This window comes from Narcine bancroftii, chromosome 14 (assembly GCF_036971445.1).
Source record: "Narcine bancroftii isolate sNarBan1 chromosome 14, sNarBan1.hap1, whole genome shotgun sequence".
In the NCBI taxonomy this organism is placed as follows: domain Eukaryota; kingdom Metazoa; phylum Chordata; class Chondrichthyes; order Torpediniformes; family Narcinidae; genus Narcine; species Narcine bancroftii.
Window position 1 is genome coordinate 38,003,720 of NC_091482.1, and position 26,349 is coordinate 38,030,068.

The 26,349-nt window shown below is 46.0% G+C and overlaps 1 protein-coding gene across 1 annotated transcript in view; it reads left to right on the forward strand.

Annotated features, from left to right (window-relative positions):
* Window positions 1-18,678, forward strand: part of LOC138749330 (scavenger receptor cysteine-rich domain-containing group B protein-like) — a 35,523-nt gene extending 16,845 nt beyond the window's left edge. The window contains 4 exon segments of the mRNA XM_069910543.1: window positions 1,447-1,758; window positions 11,517-11,563; window positions 16,786-16,813; window positions 18,362-18,678. Coding sequence (XP_069766644.1) covers window positions 1,447-1,758; window positions 11,517-11,563; window positions 16,786-16,813; window positions 18,362-18,678 — 704 coding nt within the window.
* The last annotated feature ends 7,671 nt before the right edge of the window (window positions 18,679-26,349 follow it).

The following is a 26,349-nucleotide window of genomic DNA, read 5'->3' on the forward strand; positions in this document are numbered from 1 at the left end:
AAGCTAACAACACCTCAAAGGGGTAAGATTAATAACTTTCCATTTCATTACCTTTTAGAGTTGATTTATAATCAATCGTGAATTCAATCTGTAAACAAAAACGTAGGAAAGCATCTTTTTTTCAAAATTCAAACTTAAACTACAATAAACTGTTCACTTATTTAATTTTATGTGAAAAGCAGAATATAAATGTTTTCTTATCTTAGAAAGAAATTCAGGAACATCCATCACTCTCACTATCTTCGCCATTGGGTTGAACTGTACCACCATCATGTCATAGTATCTGGAACTAACTTCAATTTTAAACCTAGGTAATGCATTGAATTCCATTATTTACAGTGAAATTCATATCTGAACTTTAAACTTCATCTTCCCCTTTGGAGTGAATCACTGCTCTGTGACCGCAGTCATCGCACTCAAATAGAAAACCTGGCTTCAGGCAGTTACAAGCCATGCTCAAGAAAGTGCCAGAAGAGGAATTAGGCCTGACAGTAAGGGGACCAATTGGCAGGACAGCAGTAACCAAACCATAATCACTGAGATTCTGCCCAGGAAAGGCGTGATTAGCCTTTGAGAATGCTAAGCTCCAAGTCTACAACAATGAGGATGTCAATCACCAGCAGTGCAACAATAAGAACAGGATGAGCGGCCACTTGTCCAATCACCACACCTTGCAGCAATAAGGGAACCAATTACCATTGTAGAGGCAGCGAGCAGACCAATTACCAGGACTGATCACCAGGCTGCAGCAGTGAAGGACTGGCCATATAGTTGGTTGGCAGGGGGCACTTTGAATGTGTGTAAAGTCTTTATGTAAAATTCTGCCAGAGAAACATGAGTGGGAAATGATTTCTTAAAGCATCCTTCAGTGTCCTTAAGATTGACTTTACTATTGGCAATGCTTGAAAAATGGTTTCAACAAATATAACAGTGGAATTTAAGCCTATGTCCAATCCAATCCCTGACTAAATTATTAAATCCTGTGCTAATATTGAACTGAATACATACCAGAATCTACCCAGTTTTATGGCATTAGAGGTTGGTACTGGAGGTACCAAAATAAAGAATATCTTTATTTTCCAACAACCATCAGGCATTTGAACCTCCTACCCTAACTATAGCCTACTCTCAGTCCACCTAACGATCTGTTGGCACTCTTAAACTATCACTATTTATCTTGTACCAAATGCAAATGTAAAGATTTCTCTTTCCTTTTATATTTATTACCTCTTTTTCTGTTTAACGGCATAATACAGGAATGTTTACTCTTGTAGTTGGTGTCTCTTATATACCTGTAAGGCTGCAGATGCATCTGGATATTAGGACCGTCAACTCTCTCAGTCATACTTTCTCCAAGTGGCAATAGGACGACTTGATTACCAATTTAAAAGTAGCATATGCACCATAAATTAAAACTAAAAATGTAATGTGTTACTATTTTTCCAGACAGATCTATTCGTCTGGTGAATGGTAACAACAGCTGTCAAGGCAGAGTGGAGATATTTTACGGCAATAATTGGGGAACTGTGTGTGATGACGACTGGAATATTAAAAATGTGGCAGTAGTTTGCAGGCAGCTGGGATGTGGGGGAGCCGTCACTGCTAAGGAGCTGAGCTACTTTGGATATGGCAGTGGACCAATATTACTGGACAACGTGAACTGCAAAGGCACTGAATCCTCCCTGTCTGAATGTGCCAACCTTGGATGGGGAAAACACAACTGTAGACACCACGAGGATGCAGGCGCGATTTGTGTAGGTAAGATCAACATCAACAGCCATTGCCTTTTATGTAGAAGGAGCTTGTGTGTTATACAGCACTTTCCACATCCTCAGGCCTAGAGTGCTTTACACCCATGATGTTCATGTGTTGTGTTAATATACAAACAAACAGCAGGACAATGAAGATCTGCTTTGGAAACATGGGTTAAGGGGGAAAGATGAAAAGTTTAAAGGGAACATTAGGGATTTTTTCTCACTCAGAGGGTGGTGAGAGGGTGGAATGAGCTGCCAGCAGAGGTGGTGGATGTGGGTTAGATTTTGACATTCAGGAGAAGATTGGTCGAGGATAGGAGGGGTATGGAGGGCTGTGGTTGATGGGTCTAGGAGGAATAAATAGTTTGGCACAGACTAGATGGGCACAATAGCCTGTCTTTTATGATTCTACATGAGGAATTTGTTTGACTAGAAACACATCAATGCTATTTTACAAAAATATGCCAAAAGATTTTTTTTAAATCTATTAGTTTGGATAAGCCTCACTTTACTGTCTCATATTCAGAGATGGCAACAATGCGGCATTCCATAGATACTCCTGATGAAATTATTTGGATAAGTCTCTGAACCTTACAGTTCAAAAAAGAGATTGGTATCACTCAGCGAAAACAACACAACATTGTTTTGAGAATTAAATCTGAACCTAACAAACAGATTAGCAAATAAAATAATCAACTTGGTTGTGAAGATTGTTAGAGGTGGAAGGAAAATGAGAGACGAGAACAGCACTGCTGAGATGAAGAGAGGGAGAAGCCAGAAGAACAGAGCAATAAGGGGCATTATATACCAAGGTTATATGGAAGGGCACAGACCCAGAGAGATTTAAATTAAAGCTCTATAACCTGCATCCATCCATAGCAAGGCAGAGACGTACTTTGAAAATGCAATGTTACATTGGATGTAATGAGAGGCATCTGGAAATTTCTGCTCAATTATGATCTTGTGCCAACCTTTGTAAACATACTCCACAAGAATCTGATTTTTCCCAACCTCACACCCATAACCTGTTTTCCTTACATCCATCAGCTTATCTCTTCAATGCTCTATTTTACTGCATTCCAGGCACCCACCACTCTAAGCAAAAAAATGTCCCTCTGACATGTCCCCTAAACTTTCCTCCATTCACCTTAAACCGCTGTCCTCTGGTACTTGCTGTTAATGAAAGATTTCACCCTAATGTTTTGCATGTGCTCTATATTTCTGTTCTTCCACAGTTTCTTTTAGAAAAGCACATTAAAAACCCAGATTCCCACCCATTTTAAAATTCCATATGGATAAATATAAATTTATGAACAGCAATTAAGACATTCAAAAGTATGTGTTGCTAAGTCACCTTGCTCCTGTATTCTTATTTTAGAATATAAAGCTACTGAGACCAGTGGCACCGGGAAACAGGCACCAATAATTACCACTACCAGTACAACAGAAGTGGTAAAGGTTGCAGAAGGTAGGCGCTCTTCTGCTAAATTTTACAAATATACGTACTGTGTGCAATGAGGTTTCAAAACCATGAGGATGTTGTCACCATTTGACCATGTTTTGAATGACCGTCCATGATGAAATTATCGGCATAATTCACTTAACCTTGTGCTATCAAACTGCTTATTTTCACTGTATTATTGATGTCATATTTCAGCATTATCCTTCAGCTGGTGTCACTCACACTTTCACTTTGCCTCTGCCATCTGTGTGCATTGTATATTGACTGATAATCCAGATCACAACTAGAAAGTCATTATTTTTAAATTTAAATTTAAGCATACAGCACTGTAACAGACCATTTTGGCTCGCGAGTCCATGTTGCCCAATTTGCACCTGATTAACCTACATCCTCGGTACATTTTAACCAGTGGGTGAAAATCAGAGCCCCCGAGGAAAACCCACACAGACATGGGGAGAATGTACAAGCTCCTTATAGACAGCGCAGGATTCAAACCCCGGTCCCGATCACTAGCGCTTTAACAAGATTGCGCTAACCACTATGCCAACTGTGCCACTCAAAATGCATATTGTTCTAAACATTTTTACACATTTGTACACTGTATAGTGGCCTGTGGCCCACTCCATGGGCCGACTCAACAAACAGTCGTCGATCACAACGATAGGGCAGACGCCCATAGGGATGAGACGCCCACTCCCATAGGCCGCAGGAATAGCGGTCGAATTGGCCAGTCACTGCCAGCAGACTTCAGTGGGTCCAACCAGGGCCCACACATCTGGGACAACCAATCAGCAACCGGCTTTGTTCAAGCCACACCCCAGTGGTGACACGGCCAGCTGCCTATTGTAATGCGCATCGAAAGAACCAAAGACTTGTTGATCCAAACCAAGGCTTTTATAAACTAAAAGACTGGAGCATATCACAAGTAGGTCGACCAGTCCAGAATGACCTGGTCTGCCTAGGAGCAATCCTTTAAGACCTGCCAGTAGGTGTGGCTACACTCTCAGCCAATCACAGTCATCCTACACTACCATCTGTACATATGTACATAGACACATTGGTGATAGAATCTGTATTATCACACCTATAAAAGGCAGAGCTGCAGCCCAATAAAGTCAGTGTCGATCACACTCCTGTGGTGTGCGAGTCTTCTTTCTACCTCAAGCTATAACCTGACCTATAACCATAGTGAACCTGCTACAGTGGTGACCCCGAGTGGTCCAAAAGGTGCTTTGGATCCAACGATGGAGGAACAGCCTACAATCAATGCTGTTGCATTGAAGCTGCTGGGCTTCTGGATGTTGCAGCCACAAGTGTGATTCCAGCATGCCAAGGCGCAGTTCGCTATTTACCAGATCTCCGCAGATGACACGTGCTATTACGCGCTATAGTGTCCTCAATCAAGACACCACAGCCCGCATCATCGACTTCCTCCAGCAGCCCCAAAGCAAGGGAAGTATGTGGCCATCAAGGAGCTGTTAACCTGCACTTTTGGGCTCTTGAAGCGTGAGCGCGCGGCCCGACTGCTGCACATCTTCCGCCTTCATAAGCGTCATTCTCGCTCTCAACAATGGCCACACCTCTTGCCTGCTGTTCCACAGATCTTTCTGGACCAGCTACATGAAGCAATCCGGCTACTCATCACGGAGGAAGACTTTGATGACCCCAGGAGGGTGGCTGCTCCAGCATGCTATGGGCGGCAAAGAAGGACGCCTGCATTTAATTTGAACAGGTGATGGCACCTATTCAGCAACGCCCAGCCAGGAAGCCCATCAACTGACCATCTGACCTACTAACACACCAGTGAGCAATACTGTTTCTATCACCAATGTTGGGGTACTGAGGCCCGTCGATGCCGCTCCACCTGTGTGTTTCGGGAAATACCAAGACCATTGATGGCTATGATGACTGGCCCACTGCATAGTCTTCTCTATATCTGAGCCTCCCTGTCGGCCCAATGTTTCTTGGTGGACTCTAGGGCACAGTACAGCCCCCCCCCACCCCCACCAGTCCAGAGGCTCACAGCAGGAAAGTGGGCTGAGAGCTTCAAGCTGCTAACAGCTCCAGCATTCTGACATTTGGCACCCGTACAATTCCCCTCTGCTTTGGGGACAGACAATTCACCTGAAAGTTTATGGTGGCGGCCGTACAATGACCATTGCTGGGTGCTGATTTCCTGAGAGCCAACTGGTGGACATTAAGGAGTATCGGCTGGGACACTCTTGCTCAAGGGCACCAAACTTACTAACCCACATCTACACTCGGTGAGTACTGCTGACAATGAATTTACTTGAGTCTTAGTCGAATCCCCCTCCATCACTACACCCCATTTCAACTCAGTGGAACTCAAACACAGGATGGGACACCAAATAATTACAGAGGGCCCTCCCCGCCATGCTGGGGCACGGAGTCTCCCCCAGGATACTCAACCTGGCTAGGGAAGAGTTTTGAAATATATGGCCCCTCCATATGGCACCTAAAGCAGCGGGAGATTGGAGGCCACCAAGCTCGGCAGACATCCCATGCCCCATATCTAGGACTTCACCACTAATCTGCAAGTGGCACAGATATTCTCTAAGGTGGACTCATCAGGGATATCATCAGATGCTAGTCCACCCCAATGAGATTCCTAAAACTGCCATCATAATCCTCTGACTCAATCCGTTAGAGCTAAGGCTCAGGGCCAGCATGACCATTAGGCCAACGAGGCAGCTGCCTAGGGTACAGACCTCAGAGGGGTACTGTTGAGTGATTCCAACAGCTCTGGCACCTCTATGGTTCTGACTAGCGCACATTAGTCTGATAAGCGGAGGGAGGAAGTGGTAAGGCACACGTCAAACGTCATATCAGATGTTGGATCCATTGCTCAGCCTGGTCAGAATTACCTCTGCGCTCAGCCCAGCCTAGGGCACACAATAGTCTGGCACCGGTTCTGCCCAGGAGGCTAAAAATTGCATGGAGGAGGCACCTCCAAAGAAAGCAGTTTGAAAGAAATGTGGTGATAATCAGGGGGAGAAAAAGATAGCAAGCAGGTTGTTCAGGAATGTTTTGGGGATTATTGTATTGTAGCAACTTCCTTCCTATTCAGTTAATAGTCGCTTGGAGGCTAAGTTCTCAAACAAACTTTAATATTAATCACAAAAGGGCTCATGTCTACACAATACTGCTTTATCTTAATAAGTAATTTTCTGTTATAAGCCACTTTAAGATGGCCGGTATACCTGACTGTAAAACCTCCTATTTTACCCCAATGCAGCTGTTGGGTAGCCACCTGAAAGTGAAGAACCCGGCCAGGAGGAGCACTTACCTCACCCTCCTCCTGTAGGTGTAACCTCCGGCTCGGAGCATCCCCCGTTGCACCTGAAAGCAGCAGTGGGACTACGGCCACAGTTGCTCAGACCTGGCTCTCCTTCAGGTGACTGAAAGGCGTCTTCTCCACGGCCACCTGAACACCCCAGCTGCACTCCCCCAGCCACATCTGCCAGTGCATTATCTCCGTCCGAGCACCTGAAAGCATTTCTCGTGTCCCTATAATGTCTATTTAATGTTGTGTAGCAAGACAGTAGCTAAACAGTCAACAGAAACTGTTGAACCCTCCTTCTGGTTTCCAGCTGCTGATGCTGGCTGAAAAACTTCATTTTAAGTGAGCACGTGTCACCACGCTCCATGATACTGCTGCTACCAAGGCCGAGCCAACCGCACATGTGCCGCCACGCTCCAGCTCCGTAATGGTGCCGGCTCTAGCCCATGCGCCAATGCCCCATAGGAAATTGCCAATGCCTGTGTTGCCGGGTATGTAATGAGCTCTTACAAGTATTTTGTCCTAAACATCCTTGAGAATGGTCTCCAAAGTGGTTGATATTGACCCCTGAGAGTCGATGGGACTATCCAAGGGGCTGATAAATCCCCACGGGATCAAAAGAGGGTCGATAAGAGCTGGGGCTGGGGGGGGTCGATTGAACTTTTGAAGCAAGGGCATACCTATGGAAAATAGCGCAGATGGTGGGAGCGGCCAACCCCTCGTGAGAGCAGGTCTTGGTGGCCGCCATGTTGTAGTTGGCTTCAGCCATTCAACAAGTTGAGTGGGAGGATGAGAAAGGGTGAATGGCCAGCATCCACCCCTCTTCCCCAGACAGCATCGCCGTCCCCACCGAACAGTGTCACTGCCACCAAACACCACCCTGGACAGCACCACCACCCCCTCCCAAATAGTGCCACCACCACCCCCTCACCCCAGACAGAGCCACCACCACCACCACACCCCCCTTCTCTGGACAGAGCCACCACCACCCCCTCACCCTGGACAGAGCCACCACCACCTCTCCACCCCGAACAGAGCTACCACCACCCCCTCACCCTGGACAGAGCCACCATCACCACTCCCACCCCAGACAGAGCCACCATTTCTATGTCTGGAGGAGTCAATGAGGGATCAAGGACTCCATGGAGGAATCAATGTTCTAAAAGGTTTGGGGGGCCCTGCCCTTGAGTAAAAGGTTTCTGACTGCGTTTGTGGGAGTGGATTGCGGCCTTAGCACCATCGCTGTACAAAGAGGGAGGAGAAAAGTCAAAGAGGAGTTGACTGTGGATTAGACAGGTATTTCTATCATTGTAAACATTAGTCTAGGATAGTGTATTGTTTTTGAATGAGACGACAGAAAGCTTTGTGTAGTAAGGATTGAACAACCAAAGATTGTAATATACGTAGTAGAAAAAAAAACTGGATGAGAGCCTGCAGATATTTGAAAGGAGTTTAGAAAGAAATTAAGAAGCAGGACCTCAAAGAAAGTAATCTCCAAACTATTAGTGGTTCCACCTGCAGATGATTAGAACTGTATAGGAAGATGATTTGTCCATGGATGAAGCAATGATCCAGGAAGAAGGCCTGAAGGCCTTTGGATACCTAGGCACGGGTGAAGGTGGGACTGGTGCAGATCAGAGTAATCCGAGACATTTACGGGGAGACTTGTAAGTCCAGGATTAAAATTAAAAATAATGGGGCTGCCAGGTTTAGATCCCTTGGATGGCAAGGTGCATGGGCAGTGGGATAAGGCAAAAAAAAAACCAGAGGGCTCCATTAATCTGAAACTCTGAGAGCATGTGCAGTGAGAGCATTCAAAGGGAGATTATGACCACAAGGTAGGAAGTAATATTGGTAAAGTAAATCCCAAAGATGCTTTATAAGTACAAAGAAAAACAAGAAAATAACTGAGGAAAGATTAGGGATTGGAGGCAGAGGATGTAAGGCTTCTAATAAATATTTTATGATGCCCTTCACAAAGATGGAGGTGATACTGATGCTGCAGGGCTACAGCTCAATCAAAACAGCGGTGCAATCAAAGTGAGATTCCTCTATTTATGTCCCACTGTATTCACACCGCAGAAGTGTAGGCCTCCTAGGTTTATTATGCATGCTTCACAGCCTTAATATGTATTCACAACAGAAGAACACATCCCATTTCTGGAACATTCCAGTGGGAAACAAGTGGCTAGAGGTCATGGCAGCACAGCAGAAGAAGCAGGAGGATAAATAATGCATAAATTATCACCAGAAGACGAATTACCTCAGCAGTGATGTGTCCCTCATTGCAGGAGGGAGGATTGTCATTAAGAATTCTTTAAAAGCTGGATGACTTACAGGATGACCGTGCATAAACTTTGATTGTCCCCTACAATATTTTATCCCTTCCTGTAGCGCAAGCTACAATGAAGAAACACACAGCCACCACGATGGATGTCCTCAACAACCGTTTTATTCAAATCCTGCGCCCCTTTAAGGGCAGCATGAGCTCAGCCACCACATGCACGATGATGTCATAACGTCTGCACAAGGTGCGCGCTGGGCTGCAAGCACGAGACAGGGAGAACCCCTGATGGTGCTATATATTCATGGCTGCCCTGCCACGTGGCAGTACAAGTGGGGCTGGTTCACCACAAGAGAGTGCGCAACTACACAACCCTCCCCCACCCGCCCCCACAGAACTGGCTTACGCATCTCACCACTTGGGCAGGTGGGTCTGGCATTTGGGCAAGGCCATTTGCACCGGTCATGATAGATCCAAGTGTGCTGCCTTCAGGCGGTCCACGGTGAACAGTTCATTTTTCCCCCATGTCCAAAGTAAAAGTCTTGCCAGACCTCTGGAGGACCTTGTATGGGCCCTCGTACAGGTGCTGTTTGCATTTGTGGCAAACAAAAATGAATTCTGCCAAGTCCAGCTCTTTGGGAAGATGGGTTGGTTGTGCGTTGAGATGCATGGGTGGTGGGGGAGCCAGTGAGGAGAGCTTGCTATGGAGATCCGCTAAAAGGTTCATGTACTCGGATGTAGAGCTGGGTTCTGGGCCGAAGAACTTGGCGGGTAACGAGAGTGGCACACCGTATACCAGCTCTGCAGATGATGCCTGTAGGTCCTCCTTGGGTGCTGTTCTGTTTGCCCAACTGGGCAAACATGGCAAGCCATGAGGGCTGACTTCAGGTGGCAATGGAATCTCTTCACCAAACCATTTGCTTGTGAGTGGTAGGCTGTGGTGTGGTGGAGTTTAACCCCCAGGCGGCTTGCCAGTTGAGACCAGAGGGCAGAAGTGAACTGGGCACCTCTGTCGCTGGTGATGTGTGCCAGAACTCCGAACCTTGCGATCCAGTGGCTGACTAGATCCCTGGCGTACTTCTCAGCAGAAGCCTCCTTGATGGGAATGGCTTCTGGCCATCTCGTGGTCCAGTCGACCACTGTGAGCAAGTACCGTGGCTCCCTCAACACCGGCAGGGGGCCCACGATATCGACATGGACGTGTTGGAATCTCCTAACTGCCTGGTCGAACTGCTGGATCCTTAGTGCAGCTTCTCACCATCTCGGCCCCTTCTTGAGCCCATGCCATACGAACTGCTGCACCATGCGTATGCACTGATGTCTTCACTGATGGGTGGGCCAGGTTCTGGACTAAGCTGAAAGCCCGTGACCTCCACTGTGGCAGGACTACCAGGCGCGGTGAATCTGTGGAGACGTCGCAGAGCAGCACGTCCGGGCTGTTCGGCAACTGAATGCTCTGGAGGTCGAGCCCCGAAATGGTGGTCTGGAGGGCCTGCATCTCCGTGTGCTCCCTCTGTGCTTGCGCCAGTTGGGTGTAGTCTAGGCCAAGGGTGAGGGAGTTGATTGACGGTCAAGAGAGCACGTCCGCCATGATGTTGCCTCTACCTGCTCTGTGCCAAATGTCGGTGGTGAACTCTGACACGTAGGGGAGATGGCAATGCTGGCGGGCTGATCACGGATCCGAGACCATCATGAGAGCCTGAGTGAGGGGATAATGGTCTGTGAACACTGTGAATGACCTGCCCTCCAGGAAATACCAGAAGTGCTGAATGGCCAGATACAGCACCAGGAGCTCCCAGTCGAAAGCACTGTACTTGAGTTCTGGCGGGCGTAGATGCCTGCTAAAAAAGGCCAGCGGGCACCACTGTCCATTAACCCACTGTTCGAGTACACCCCCCACGGCTCTCTACTGAGAGCCCGGAGTGTGCCTCCGGGCGCAGGTGGACCAATAAGGTGGCGCTAACCAGGGCATCCTTCATTGATGTGAAAGTGCTCTCTGCCTCCTCTGACCAGACCAGAACCTTATTTTTGGCGGCGATCAAAGCGAAAAGTGGCCGCATGGTACGGGTGGCATTGGGGATGAACCGATGATAAAAATTTAACATCCCTATGAATTCTTGCAGGTCCTTGAGGGTGGTGGGTTTGGGGAGCTGCTGGACAGCAATGACTTTTTCTGGCGCCGGGGCGGCTCCTGCTGCCGAGATGGTGCATCCCAGGAACTGGAGTGTCTGTCTGTCTGCTGAACTGGCTCTTGGACACATTGGCTGGGAGACTGAATTATGCCAGGCGGGCAAACATGGTGCGGAGATGGGCCTTGTGCTCCTCGTAGTTGCGGCTGGTGATCAGGATATCGTCGAGGTAAATAAACATAAAGTCCAAGTCCCTACCCATTGCGTCCATGAGGCACTGAAAAGTCTGGGCCGCGTTCTTGAGCCTGAAGGGCATGCGCAAGAATTCTAAGAGGCCGAAGGGAGTTATGATCACCGTCTTACCAATGTCCTCGGGATGGACCAGAATCTGATGATAGCCCTGCACCAGATCAACTTTCAAGAAGACCTGGCCATAAAGTCCTTAATGTGGGAAATTAGGTACCTGTCCGGTGTGGTCACGTTGTTCAGGCATCGATAATCCCCACAGGGTCTCCATCCTCCGGAGGATTTGGGGACCATGTGAAGAGGGGCTGTCCGAGTGGTGGATGATATCCAACTCCTGCAGGCAAGAGAACTCCTCCTTGGCTAGCAGCAGCTTCTTGGGTGGAAGTTGTCAGGCTTTGGCGTGCAGCGGGGGTCTTGCATGGAGATGTGGTGGTATACCCCATGCTGGGGCAAAGCAGTGCTGAACTGGGGCTGCAAGACGGAGGGGAACTCATCGAATATCCTGGAATACTCTTCCCTGGGAGCGGCGATGGCGGCGATTTCAGGCTTGCAGGCATCTATGACATCTAGGCTAACTGAGTGGAATGTGCGAGCATTGACCAGTCTTATGCCCTTCAAGTAGGCCGTGCTCTCTGAGGAAGTCGGCCCCCAACAGCGCAGTACCCACTGAGGCCAACACAAACCTCTAGTGGAATTTATCTTTCCCGATTTGGATCTGCGCCCTGCGGGCACCAAAGGTTTTGATGGTGGACCTGTTGGCCGCCCACAGGGTGGGACCGTGAGCTCAGGTGCGTGTCTCGAGGGCAGTTGGGGGCAGGACGCTTAGCTCCACTCAAGTGTCCACCAGGAAATGCCGGCCAGTGGACTTATCAGTTACATGCAGGAGGCTGTTCACAAGGCCAGCCATCACAGCCATTAACATCAGCTGGTCGGGTCATATCCCTGAATTTACATGGTTGCCTGCACTTATGAGCTTGTGCCCCCCAGTGATGATGGTAAAAGCATCAGGTGGGATGGTGTTCCTCCAGCTTGTGCTGGGGTGGGGGGGGGGTCTGCGGCCGGATGGTTCCTGAAGGAGTGACTTGGCTCGTTCTCCCTCTTGGAAGACCAGAGGGTATCCACTCGGGCTGCAACTCGCCATGGGACCGTGAAGTCCTCATCTGCCAGTAGGAGCTGAATATCCTCGGGCATCTGCTCCATGAAGATCTGGCGGAACAAGAAGCAGGGCTTGTGATCCTCCGCCAGCTCCAGCATCTCATCCATGAGGGCTGATGGCATTCTATCTCCCAACCCATCCAGATGCAGGAGTCTGGAGGCCCGCTGTTGAGGGGAGAGACTGAATGTGCCCAGGAGAAGGTTCTTGAGGGCAGGGTATTTACCCTCGGCTGATGGGTTGTGGATAAGATTGTCCACCCTTGCTGCCGTCTCCTCATCCAGCATGCTCACAATGTGGTAAAACTTGGGTTTTCCCTGAGATCTTTGATTTCATCCCACTGTTCAGAAATGAACTGGGGTTGTACGTCAATTGGGTGCATGCATAAAGGTTAAAAGCATTTTAATTGCCAGCTTAGTCAGTAGGACAAGAGAAACAATGCTGCCACCTTTAGATAATATAATTAGTCTTAAAAATCGACATCTGAAAGTAAGGCAATTTTTGTTATTGTGAATCATTGTCATCAAATGGTGTAACAACGAGCGTGTGAACTCAATAGACAGTGATTGATCACCACTCATCTCATTCTCAAATGGTGTTACAACGAGCGTGTTAACTCAATAGACAGTGATTGATCACCACTCATCTCATTCTCAAATGGTGTAACAACGAGCGTGTTAACTCAATAGACAGTGATTGATCACCACTCATCTCATTCTCAAATGGTGTAACAACGAGCGTGTTAACTCAATAGACAGTGATTGATCACCACTCATCTCATTCTCAAATGGTGTAACAACAAGCGTGTTAACTCAATAGACAGTGATTGATCACCACTCATCTCATTCTCAAATGGTGTAACAACAAGCGTGTTAACTCAATAGACAGTGATTGATCACCACTCATCTCATTCTCAAATGGTGTAACAATGAGCGTGTTAACTCAATAGACAGTGATTGATCACCACTCATCTCATTCTCAAATGGTGTAACAACAAGCATGTTAACTCAATAGACAGTGATTGATCACCACTCATCTCATTCTCAAATGGTGTAACAACGAGCGTGTTAACTCAATAGACAGTGATTGATCACCACTCATCTCATTCTCAAATGGTGTAACAACGAGCGTGTTAACTCAATAGACAGTGATTGATCACCACTCATCTCATTCTCAAATGGTGTAACAACGAGCGTGTGAACTCAATAGACAGTGATTGATCACCACTCATCTCATTCTCAAATGGTGTAACAACGAGCATGTGAACTCAATAGACAGTGATTGATCACCACTCATCTCATTCTCAAATGGTGTAACAACAAGCGTGTTAACTCAATAGACAGTGATTGATCACCATTCATCTCATTCTCAAATTTTGCGTGGAGGTTCACTTTGAAATTAGTGATTAATGTCAATTCATAGAAGCGACGTGAATTTATTCTGTTAGTACTTAACTCTATGCTCTTACCTTGAATCTGTGCATTCAGTACATGGCTGAAGGTCCAGAGAAACTGATGTAGGCTACTCCTTGGAAGAACTGCAAATTAAACATTTAATTGGCATAATGTTCAAAACAACACAGAAATAAAAAACAATTATTCCAGAGTTAATGGAAACTCAGCACAGAATCTATTGCTTTCACTGCCTGTTGACCACCTTATAGGTGTGTTTCACAATGACACCCTGTTATGAGCCCAGAGCAAAAGAAACCCAGCAGCAAAAGAAATTCACCAAGACCAATGGTTACTTAAACAAAAGTTGCTTTTAATTATCTTTAAACATGAAAACAGGATCACACTCTAACTTATTACTATTAACTTAACCTAACTTAACCCTCTTCTAATTCTAAGAGCACGTGTATGTCCGTTCAGAAAAGTTTTTTGATTCACAGTCCAATCTCACTTCTCACTCCTTCAAGTTCACTGGTATCAGGCAATTCTTATACTGTGCACAGAATTTAACATTTATGAATTTCACCAGACTTTGGTGCTTGAAAAGTAAATGGTTACCGCTCAGAAAGGTTCTTGTCGGATTTCAGAGAGAGATTTGTTGCTTGTTGGAGATGATAACCTCTTTCTTTCAGGTCACTACAGAGTTCCTCTTCTGTTTCCCTTGTTTCAATGAAACATGATACAGCCAGTCCTCTCCTCTTCTATGAACCACAAGGGCTTTGACCAGGCTGAACTAAGAACTCACAACTCGTCTTCAAAATGAGAAAGAGACAAATGAGATGCCAGCTGCTGAACTCTCTCTCTCTCTCTCTCTCTCTCTCTCTCTCTCTCTCTCTCTCTCAGAGAAAACACATGACCCTCTTTGAACAGTAAACTACATTCAGACAGATTGCAGTAGCACTGGACCCAATCTTCTGAGTTTGTTCATCTGTTGCTTTCCAAACAATAATCCATTAATCTTCAGCATGTCCAATGAACACCTACTTGTGAAATCTCTATAGGCATTCTTCAAAGGCACCCAGAGCCTGGACTGTTTGACTTGAGCAGAGCTGTGGTATTTTAAATGACATCTGTTTTGAAGTGTTTGTATCTGTATGTGACCTAAACTAAAAAAAACCTGCCACAATTTTTCTCCTTTAAAACATATCTATATAAAATATTTGAGGTTTGCCTGGAAGTTTCCTCTCACTTCGTCTGACTGCAAGTTTCCAACATTGAACCTCTTTCTGGGGGCTTTACTGTTCCTGGACTTTGGCTTGAAGTGAAGGTTGAGCTTGCAGCGAACCAGCCGGTGGTCAGTGTGGCATTCCGCGCTGGGCAAGACCCTTGTGTGGAGCACATCTCATTTGTCTCTTTCTCGCACCAGGACGTAGTCCAGGAGGTGCCAGTGTTTGGATCAGGAATGCATCCAGGTAGTCTTTAGGCTGTCCCTCTGCTGAAAAAGGGTGTTTGTAATGACAAGCCGCTGTTCTGCGCAGAGCTCCAACAGGAGGCGCCCGTTGTCATTGCACTTGCTGACACCATGCTTGCCCAGAATTCCTGGCAAGCTTGAGGATGCAATCCACCTCACGGACTCGTCCCCTGAAACCCTCTGGGATCAGCTGAAGACTGCCATACTGCAATCCACTGAAGAGGTACTGGGCTTCTCCTCCAGGAAAAACAAGGATTGGTTCGACAAAAACAACCAGGAAATCCAGGAGCTACTGGCAAAGAAGCAAGCTGCCCACCAGGTTCACTTTGCAAAGCCAGCCTGGCCAGAGAAGAAACTAGCCGTCCGTCGCGCGTACAGCCATCTTCAGTGCAAACTCCGGGAGATCCAAAATGAGTGGTAGACTACCCTTGCCAAACGAACCCAGCTCAGTGCGGACATTGGCGACTTCAGGGGTTTTTACGAGGCTCTAAAGGCTGTGTACAGCCCCTCACCCCAAGTCCAAAGCCCACTGCACAGCTCAGACGGCAAAGTCTTCCTCAGCGACAAGACCTCCATCCTCAACCGATGGTCAGAACACTTCCAATCTCTTTTCAGTGCCAACCGCTCAGTCCAAGAATCCGCCCTGCTCCAGCTCCCTCAACAGCCCTTAAGGCTAGAGCTGGATGAGGTCCTCACCCGGGAAGAGACATATAAGGCAATTGAACAACTGAAAAGTGGCAAAGCAGGTATGGATGGAATCCCCCCCAGAGGTCTGGAAGGCTGGCGGCAAAACTCTGCATGCCAAACTGCATGAGTTTTTCAAGCTCTGCTGGGACCAAGGAAAGCTGCCTCAGGACCTTCGTGATGCCATCATCATCACCCTGTACAAAAACAAAGGCGAGAAATCAGACTGCTCAAACTACAGGGGAATCACGCTGCTCTCCATTGCAAGCAAAATCTTCGCTAGGATTCTCCTAAATAGAATAATACCTAGTGTCGCCAAAAATGTTCTCCCAGAATCACAGTGCGGCTTTTGTGCAAACAGAGGAACTACTGACATGGTCTTTGCCCTCAGACAGCTCTAAGAAAAGTGCAGGGAACATAACAAAGGACTCTACATCACCTTTGTTGACCTCACCAAAGCCTTCGACACCGTGAGTAGGAAAGGGCTTTGGCAAATACTAGAGCGCCTCGGATGCCCCCCAAAGTTCCTCAACATGGTTATCCAACTGCACGAAAACCAACAAGGTCGGGTCAGATACAGCAATGAGCTCTCTGAACACTTCTCCATTAACAATGGCGTGAAGCAAGGCTGCATTCTCGCACCAACCCTCTTTTCAATCTTCTTCAGCATGATGCTGAATCAAGCCATGAAAGACCTCAACAATGAAGACGCTGTTTACATCCGGTACCGCACGGATGGCAGTCTCTTCAATCTGAGGCGCCTGCAAGCTCACACCAAGACACAAGAGCAACTTGTCTGTGAACTACTCTTTGCAGACGATGCCACTTTAGTTGCCCATTCAGAGCCAGCTCTTCAGCGCTTGACGTCCTGTTTTGCGGAAACTGCCAAAATGTTTGGCCTGGAAGTCAGTCTGAAGAAAACTGAAGCCCTCCAACAGGCAGCTCCCCACCATGACTACCAGCCCCCCAACATCTCCATCGGGCACACAAAACTCAAATCGGTCAACCAGTTTAACTACCTCGGCTGCACCATTTCATCGAATGCAAGGATCGTCAACCAGATAGACAACAGACTCACCAAGGCAAATAGCGCCTTTGGAAGACTACACAAAAGAATCTGGAAAAACAACCAACTGAAAAACCTCACAAAGATTAGCGTATACAGAGCCGTTGTCATACCCACACTCCTGTTCGGCTCCGAATCATGGGTCCTTTACCGGCATCACCTATGGCTCTTAGAACGCTTCCACCAGCGTTGTCTCCGCTCCATCCTCAACATTCATTGGAGCGACTTCATCTCCAACTTCGAAGTACTCGAGATGGCAAAGGCCGACAGCATCGAATCCATGCTGCTGAAGATCCAACTGCGCTGGGTAGGTCACGTCTCCAGAATGGAGGACCATCGCCTTCCCAAGATCGTGGCCACCGAAACAGAGGTGCACCAAAGAAGAGGTACAAGGATTGCCTAAAGAAAGCTCTTGGTGCCTGCCACATTGACCACCACCAGTGGGCTGATATCGCCTCAAACCGTGCATCTTGGCGCCTCACAGTTCGGCGGGCAGCAACCTCCTTTGAAGAAGATCGCAGAGCCCACCTCACTGACAAAAGATAAAGGAGGAAAAACCCAACACCCAACCCCAACCAACCAATTTTCCCTTGCAACTGCTGCAACCATGTCTGCCTGTCCCGCATCGGACTTGTCAGCCACAAATGAGCCTGCAGCTGACGTGGACATTACCCCTCCATAAATCTTCGTCCATGAAGCCAAGCCAAAGAAGAAAAGAATATAAAATATAACATAATCTGTCACCCCCCCCCCCACCCCCACCATCCTCCAAGCCAGGATACTTTGAGCCCAGCCACAGGGATTGTTATCCTCCAGTCAGCCACCAGCTCAATCTGAATAGCGTCTGCTCCCAGCGAAGATGTGTCCAACACCAGGGCACATCTCAGAGCCCACGGGAGAAGAAGAATGCGGTCTTGAGTGGCATTCCTCTGCTTTCATGGGAGAGTAATGTGATGGTGGATGTCATGCCTTTGTCCCTGCTGACATACATCCTGGAAACAGTTCCCTGCTAATGTGTCGCACATCTCTTTATTTTTGGAGGACAGCACTCTGTCCCCAGGTGACATCCCAAAGCTAAACCAGAATAATGAGTCTGTTGCAATTTAATTTTTCTGGATGTGGCAAAATGTGCATACATGAATGTGATGGGTTTTTGTATTTGCTGAAGCAGCATTTTTGTTACTGATCCATCTCAAATTTGTATTTATATTTACTGCACAAATGAGGTAATTTCTTAAATTTATGACAATGATTGATTACATGTTGGTTTCAGCAAAGCCAGTGCAAATTGTTCCACATTTTGTGGCTTTTGTTTTCCTTTCCAGAAAGTGTGCAGATTTGACCAGCTCTTAATTTCTCGGCAGATCATGTCCCCAGTCATCTCTTGCTTGGTTTCATTCTTCTTTCTATTGTCCTCCAGAGGCACAAGTCCGACTTGTGAACGGACGGCACCAATGTGAAGGCCGGGTGGAGATCTTCCTGATGTCACAGTGGGGGACAGTTTGTGACGACGCCTGGGATATAAGAGCTGCTAAGGTGGTCTGTAGGCAGCTGGGCTGCGGCCACGCTCTGGCCGCTAAGGTGGAGGCGTACTTTGGACAAGGGTCTGGCATCATTCACCTCGACAACTTGAAATGTAATGGGAACGAAAGCTTGCTCATCCAGTGCTCCCACATCGGCTGGGACGTCCACAACTGCGATCACAGGGAAGACGCGAGTGTGATGTGCACCTTATGAACAATCCCATAAGTGTGCCTGCCTTTAGCTGTTGGAGAAAGGGCACACTGAATATATGTAAATCTATAAATTTGTAAATAGCTCAAAACTACCAACCCAAAATTCCCATATAATGTGCACTTTATATATTTTAATTATTATCATCGTCACAGATTGAATTCCCAAATTATGGAAAATACTAATCATTTGCCTCCCCAGCAATGCATGTGTTATTGGGGAAAGAACAATTGAGGGATGCTCATTCTGTTTCAGAAGGGGGTGGGTAAAAGACATAACCCCGACGCGCGTGTTTCATTCCTGTCTAAATAAAAGTAGCAGTGATTAGTCAACTCTGCAAGAAAAAGTGGTGGAGTGATTCTAGAAATCTGGAAGTCCCTCCCACATAAAGCTTAGTCAATTCAAAATTTCAAAACCAAGACCAAGTGGCATTTATAAGGTTATTAAGGGCTAAAATGGAGTAAAATAAAGGTTCAGCTCAAATCTAAAGCCGCTTTCAGGTGGCCAGAATATCCGACTGTAAAGGCGCCTATTCTACCCCAATGCAGCTGTTGGGTGGCCACCTGAAATTGGAAAACCCTGCCAGGAGGAGCACTTACCTAACCCTCCTCCTGTAGGTATATTTTCTGGCTCCGAGAATCCCCCCATTGCACCTGAAAGCAGCAGCGAGACTACAGCCACAGTCCATGGGAGCCGGCGTTCGCTTGGAAGTGGCTCTCCTTCAGCTGGCACGTTCAGGTGATAGAAAGGTGGCTTCTCCGTGGCCACCTGAACGTTCCAGCTGCACTCCCCCTGCGTCCCCCCTCCCCCCCGGCACCTTATCTGCGTCCCAGCACCTGAAAGCGGCTTAAGTGAAACCGCTTGGGTGGGTAATCTTGGATGTTGCACTCGGAGGTAATGAGCAACTTGCTTGTCTGCTAACTGTTGTCATTGTTGAAAATCTAAAACTTCTAATGCTGAAAACCGTAACTAAAATCAGAAAAAAACATTCAGCAGCTGCAAAGAGTAGTAGGTTTAATTTTTCAGGTGGAAGAACAGATGAAGAGTCTTCAAATTAAATGATTAACTCTGCTACTTTCTGTCTCTCCCTGTGACCTGTATGGGTTTTCTCCAGGTTTCTCCCGCCCTCCAGAAATGTGTGGGGTTAGTAGGTTAATTGGACGGCACTGGTTTCAAAGGCCAGAATCGGCTTCTACCATGCTGTATCATAAATTTTAAATACAGAAGAGGCCACCTCTCCCAATGAAGTCTCGCACTAGGCTTTGATTGCTGCCGCTGGCTGAAACATTCACCTCCAATGATGGACCAATCATGTGAAATGTCACCATGGCAAGAAACTTAACATGGAAGGGGAGAGTGTCATCTAAAATGCCTAGCATTTTACTCAGTTTGATATTAAATCTCCTCTAACTCATTAATCTGAAAGCTCCACCAATTCGGATGGAGGTAAATGCGAAATGTAATCACCAACTTTACCTCAGCAGGTAAGAACACTTTAGTAGGCTTTAATAATATGGTTGGCATAGCAGCTAGTGCAGCACTTTTACATCGCCAGCAATTGGGACTGGGGTTCAAATCCCGTGCTGTCTCTAAGGAGTTTGCACATTCTCCCCGTATCAGCTTGGGTTTTCCCTGGGGACTCCAGTTTCCTCCCACCATCCATAATATACCAGGATTGTAGGTTAATTAGGATCGTAGGCAGAAAGAGCCTGTTATCATGCTGTAAATTTAAATAAATTTTTAAAATGTAGCCTATTACTTTGTTGGGAGGAGGAGAGTGCGAGTGTCAGGATCACCTGTGTGGCAGTGAGCCAATGAGAAGGTCAGAGGGGATTTGAAGAACTCAGTGTTGGATCTAGCGGATACAAGAAAGAAAGTCGTGGTGAGCTGGAAGAAACGAGTGAGTGTATTCTTTGTTTGTCTCTCTCTCTTTGGCTTGGCTTCGCGGACGAAGATTTATGGAGGGGTAATGTCCACGTCAGCTGCAGGCTCGTTTGTGGCTGAAGGGAAAATTGGTTGGTTGGGGTTGGGTGTTGGGTTTTTCCTCCTTTGTCTTTTGTCGGTGAGGTGGGCTCTGCGGTCTTCTTCAAAGGAGGTTGCTGCCCGCCGAACTGTGAGGCGCCAAGATGCACGGTTTGTAAGCTGTGGCAAATCAGTGCCGTTACAAGCAAAAGTTATTGTTCTGCTGGAGTGTATGAATTTAAGGGAGTGAGGATTGGATTGTACACCTGCTATGCTCACTGAGAGGGAGAGAGTTGAATGAAACTGCCCAGCCCCATTAAATACCCATAGATCTTTATCCCAAAATGAGCCTGTGGCTCTGCCCTCTCTTCAAGGAGGGTGATCTGTTCATCTGCAATTCTCATTATCTCCACAACTGCCATTAAGTTCTTGAACTCTGCAACACCAATTACACTTTGCAACAACTATTAAATTGGCCCTTCTGTGGGCCTCATTTAAAATATTGCCATAAAGAATCTTACCTCTACCACATAGGTATGGGAACCCACAATAATGAAAGCGCTGTAAGGGCATGCAGGATGGCCTGTGTCATATCCTGCGATATTTTTTCTCCCCAGCTGATTTTTCCAACTTTGTTTCAACATTCCTGAGGAAATGGATACACCCAGTCTGACTGATCTATGTGCAACTAGAAGCTGGTACTTTTCTGTGCTGCCTCTGACTTGAACTGTGCCTCAGTCAGTGTAATGACTGGGATCTGTTTTTAAGTGACGGTCAGAAAAATATATGCAGTAAATATGACTCGATATGGCAACGCACTCCTTACTCTTGTGAAGAATGTTATCGAAAGCATGCCAGACCAATAAGAAAGAACAATTACTAAAAGTGGGGAGGGAGGGAGGGGGAGAGGGTGAGAGAAAACTAATTCAGCAATTCATAGGAATGAACATATGCATGACTTCCAAATGTACCGTATGTGCTGTGGTATAGGACAGCGCAAGTAGAGGACGACCCTGCGGATTTCCACCTAAAATGGTGGTTTTGAGTGATACCCTTTGTATAAGACAACCCCAAATCTGGCACTTACTGCTAACAAGTGGATGCTGTTAAAATCAAATCACAATATTTTAATATAACAAATTACCATGTAAAGGTTTCAATTTTATTTAGATATTTTAAAATAAGCCATTGTCAGCTCCTGTAAAAGGCTGTTTAAAGCCGTTACAGTGCCTACAACAGTCGGACTGGGCAGATAAACCTTTGGAGGAATGCTGAGATTTCACAAATAACTAACAGGATTGTTAACAAGATTGTGTAGCAGCCAGTGGGAAGATGGCAGTAGTGTTGAGTCTTCACCATCAAGGCACAGATTTTAGACCTGGCTTGAACCACATCATCAAGTTCGCTGACGACACGACCAATGTGGGCCTTATTAGTGAGAATAACAAGTCAGCATACAGAGATGAGGTGCAGTCACTAATGGACTGGTGCAGAGCCAACAACCTGTATCTGAACATTGATAAAACAAAAGAGATGGTTGTCGACTTCAGGAGGGCCCAGGAGGACCACGCTCCACTGACCATTGGACCACTGACTGTTGAGATCATTAAGAGTATCGTTCCTTAGTTTGCACCTGGCGGAGATCCTCACCAGCTCCAAAGCCAAGAAAACCCAGCAGCTCTTCTACTTCCTGCAAAGGCTGAGGAAAGCCCATCTCCTACCCCCATCCTGACTACATTCTACAGAGGATGTATCGAGACCATCCTGTGGAACTGCATCACCACCTAGTTTGGAAGCTGTACCTCCTTGGACCACAAAACCCTGCAGAGGATAGTGAAGCCAATGGAAAAGATCATTGGAGAACCTCTTCCTACCACGAAGGACACCTACAACACTCGATGCAAGCGAAAGACAATAAACATTGTGAAGGTCTCCACATACCCCTCATGTAAACTGTTCTCCCTTCTGCCATCTGGTAGGAGATACCGTAGCACTCGGGCTCTGATGTTCAGATTGGGCAACAGTTTTTTTCCCCCAAGCCATCAGGGTCCTGAACTCCCAGAATATATGTGGATAGTGTAACATGGACTTTTATTGTATATGTCTTAATATTTTAATATTTCAATGTGTTGAATTATTCTAACATATTTATGTTAATATTCTCCGTGGTCCTGGAGAAATGCTCTCTCGTCTTTACTGTGCGAGCAGAGTATGAACGATAAGTAAAGGTGACTTGACAAGACAATTCTGATTTTAAGGTGAATTTTTAAAGTTTTGGATTGTCTGATACAATGATAATGTTAGGGAGCTAGCTCATATGGAGGGGTGTCCATAATTTGGCCATGCATAACCTGGGCCCACCTGTTAAGAGTAAATAACATCAGACTGAGGAGAGAAAGGGATGCCCTAATGAGGCCTAAGCATTGACTTAAATGGCAAGCAATATGCCTCAAGCAGTGCTAATGGAATAAATGTATATACATTATTGTCTTCTTAACAGAATGAGCAATGTCAAAGTCGTACATTAGATGAAATGTGTTTAGACAAAGGGGGAGAAAGTTTAAGGGAGATGCACCGGGCAAATATTTTACAGAGAGTAGAATGGGCTGCCAGGAGTAGTCATGGTAGTAGAAACAATGATAGACTTTAGGAGGCTTTGGTAGATACATGACTATGTAGGGGATGGAGGAATATCTATCAGGTGCAAGCAGCAGAATTCTAGTTTGTGATGAATATCACATTCAACACGTACGTGGGCCGAAGGGCCTGTTCCTGTATGGAACTATTCCATGTTCTCTCTTCTAAAGGATGAAATATAAAAACATGTGTTTAAAAGAAGTCCAACTGTCATTACTTACCAAACGGCTTGCACCCATGGTTTTAATGAAGTAGCTGTAGATGTGATGAATGCATTGTTTTTTAGATATACAACACCATTTTGGCACACAAGCCCGTGCCAACAAATTACAAACAATTGACCTACAATCCCTGGTACGTTTTGCAGGGTGGGAGGAAACCAAAGCCCTCGGTGAAGACCCACGCAAACACGGGGAGGAAGGACAAACAGTCAGCACAAGATTCGAAGCCCAGTTGCTGGTGCTGTAACGCCACTGCACTAAGGGCTACATTAACTGTGCCATCCCTTACAGGACAGTCCCTGATGACTGGAAAACTCCCATTGCAACTCTCTTGTTCAAAGGGAAAAAGAAGGAAGGAACTATAAGCCAGATAATTTGGTTTGTTTCTTAGCATCTTTGGCAAGATGCTAAACTCAGTAACCAGGAGGAAATAACTAATTGTTCAGGAAACCTGAATATAATCAAATATAGAAAGGTGAATGATATTTGACAAATTCTTGAAGGATGTCACAGAGTTACAGAGAGAAACTGTTCTAAATGTGCACTCAGAGTTCCAACAGGCATTTGACAGTGTGCTTTCCAAGAGGCTGATGCATAAATTATGAGCCCAAATTATTGGAGGTGCTAGCATGGATCTAGGAGGAGTGGACTGGGATATGTTGCTTTCTGGCAAGGATGTGTTCAGTAAGTGGCCTTCAAGGGCAAAATTTTGAAAGTGCAGTTTGCATGTTCCTGTCAGAATCAAAGGTAAAATTACCAGGCATAGGGAAACATAGTTTTCAAGGGATATTGGCAATCTGGTTAAGAAGATGTAGACAAAAAGGAGCTAATGAAGTACTTGAAGAGTCCAGAAAATGCAAGAAAATACTTAAGTAGAAAATCAGGAAGGCATAAAGAAGACATGATGTTGTTCTGGCAGATAAAGTGAAGATAAACCCAAATGGGTTCTATAAGTATGGTAAGAGTAAACTGATAGTAATGGAGAAAATTGATCTGCAAGAAGATCAGAGAGGTCGTCTATGTGAGGAGCCTCACGAGATGGGGGAGATCTTAAACAGTTTTTTTGGCATCAGTATTTACTCAGAAAATTGTCAGAGTGCATAATGAAGGAAGGGAAACAAGCAGAAGAGTTATGGAACAAATGGAGATTAAGGAGGAGGAGGTGCTTGCTGCCTTACAGTGAATAAAGGTAGGTAAATCCCATGGGGCGGATATCATATTCCCTCGGACCTTAAGGAAGACAAGTGTATAAATTACAGGGGCCCTGGCTGATATATTCCAAATGTCCTTAGCCATGGGTGAGGTTCCAAAGGATTCGAGGGTAGATCATGTTATCCCATTGTTTAAAAAGAGCTCCAAAAATAAAGCAGGTAATTATAGGCCAGTGAGCCTGACATCAGTAGTAGGTATATTATTGGAAAGTGTTTTGAGAGACAGGATATATAGATATTTGGACAGCCATGGGCTGATTAAAGACAGTCCACAATGCTTTGTGTGTGGTAAGTCATATTTAACAAACCTTGTAGAGTTTTTCTGGAGGTTACCAAGAAGGTAGATGAAGGAAAGGCTGTGAATGTTGTCTACATGGACTTTATTAAAGCCTTTGACAAGGTTCCTTGTGGGAAATTAGATCAGAAGGTCGGTATCCAAGGAGAGTTGTAGACTGGATGCGAAATTGCTGTGTGGGAGAAAACAGAGGATGGTAGTGGATGGTTGCTTCTCAGACTGGAGGCCTTGACTAGTGGTGAGCCTCAGGGATCAGTGTTGGGACATTATTATTTGTCATCTATATCAATGATATGGATGATAATGTGGTAAATTTGAATCAGCAACTTTGCTGATGACACAAAGATAGGAGGCTGGTTGGCGAGGAAGATTTTCAAAGCTAGCAGAGGAGAATGGGAGAATGGGCCAAACAAAGGCAGATGGAATTTAATGCAGACAAGTATGAATCAATGTATTTTGGAAGGACAAACCAAGGTAGGACATGCACAGTAAGTAGATGGGAACTGAGGAGTGCAGAGGAGCAGAGAGATCTGGGAATACAGATACGTTGTTCCATGAAGGAGGCGTCACAGGTGGACAGGGTTGTAATGAAAGCTTTTGCTATCTTAACCTTTATAAATCAAAGTATTGAGTACAGAAGTTGGGATGTTATGTTAAAGTTATTTAAGACATTGGTGAGACCAAATTTATTGTGTGCAGTTCTGGTTACCAAACTACAGGAAGGATATCAATAAGGTTGAAAGAGAGCAGAGATTTACTAGGATATTTCCGGGTCTTCAGGAGTTGAGTTACAGGAAAAGATTAAACAGATTAGGGCTTTATTCCTTGGAGTGAAGAAGAATGAGAGGATATTTGATTGAGGTTTACAAGATTATGAGAGGTATAGACAGAATGGATGCGAATAGATTTTTTCCACTTCATTTGGAGGAGATAAATACATGGGGTCATAGTTTTAAGCTGAAAAGGGAAAGGTTTATGACAGTGGTTCCCAAACTTTCTTGGGCTGCTGCCCTCTTGGCTCTGAGGCCACATCTCTAGCATGCCCCCACCCCCCACCCCCCCAACACACACATACAGTGAACACACACCCCTTTCTTGGTATTAGATCTACCACAAATTTCAAACAACTAATCTAACACCATTTTCCAACGCATGTATTTCACAAGTAAAACTTTTTGTAGACCAATTTATTTAGCAATATGATAGGGTAAATTTACATCTCAACTGTAACTATATTGTCTTCAGATTTTCGGGTTCTGGAAGGGCAATGGTCGGGGCAAGGATCAGCTTCCGGGAGCTCGGCGGGTGTGTAGCTGGGGCAAGAATCTGTGATTAGGCCATTAGGAGC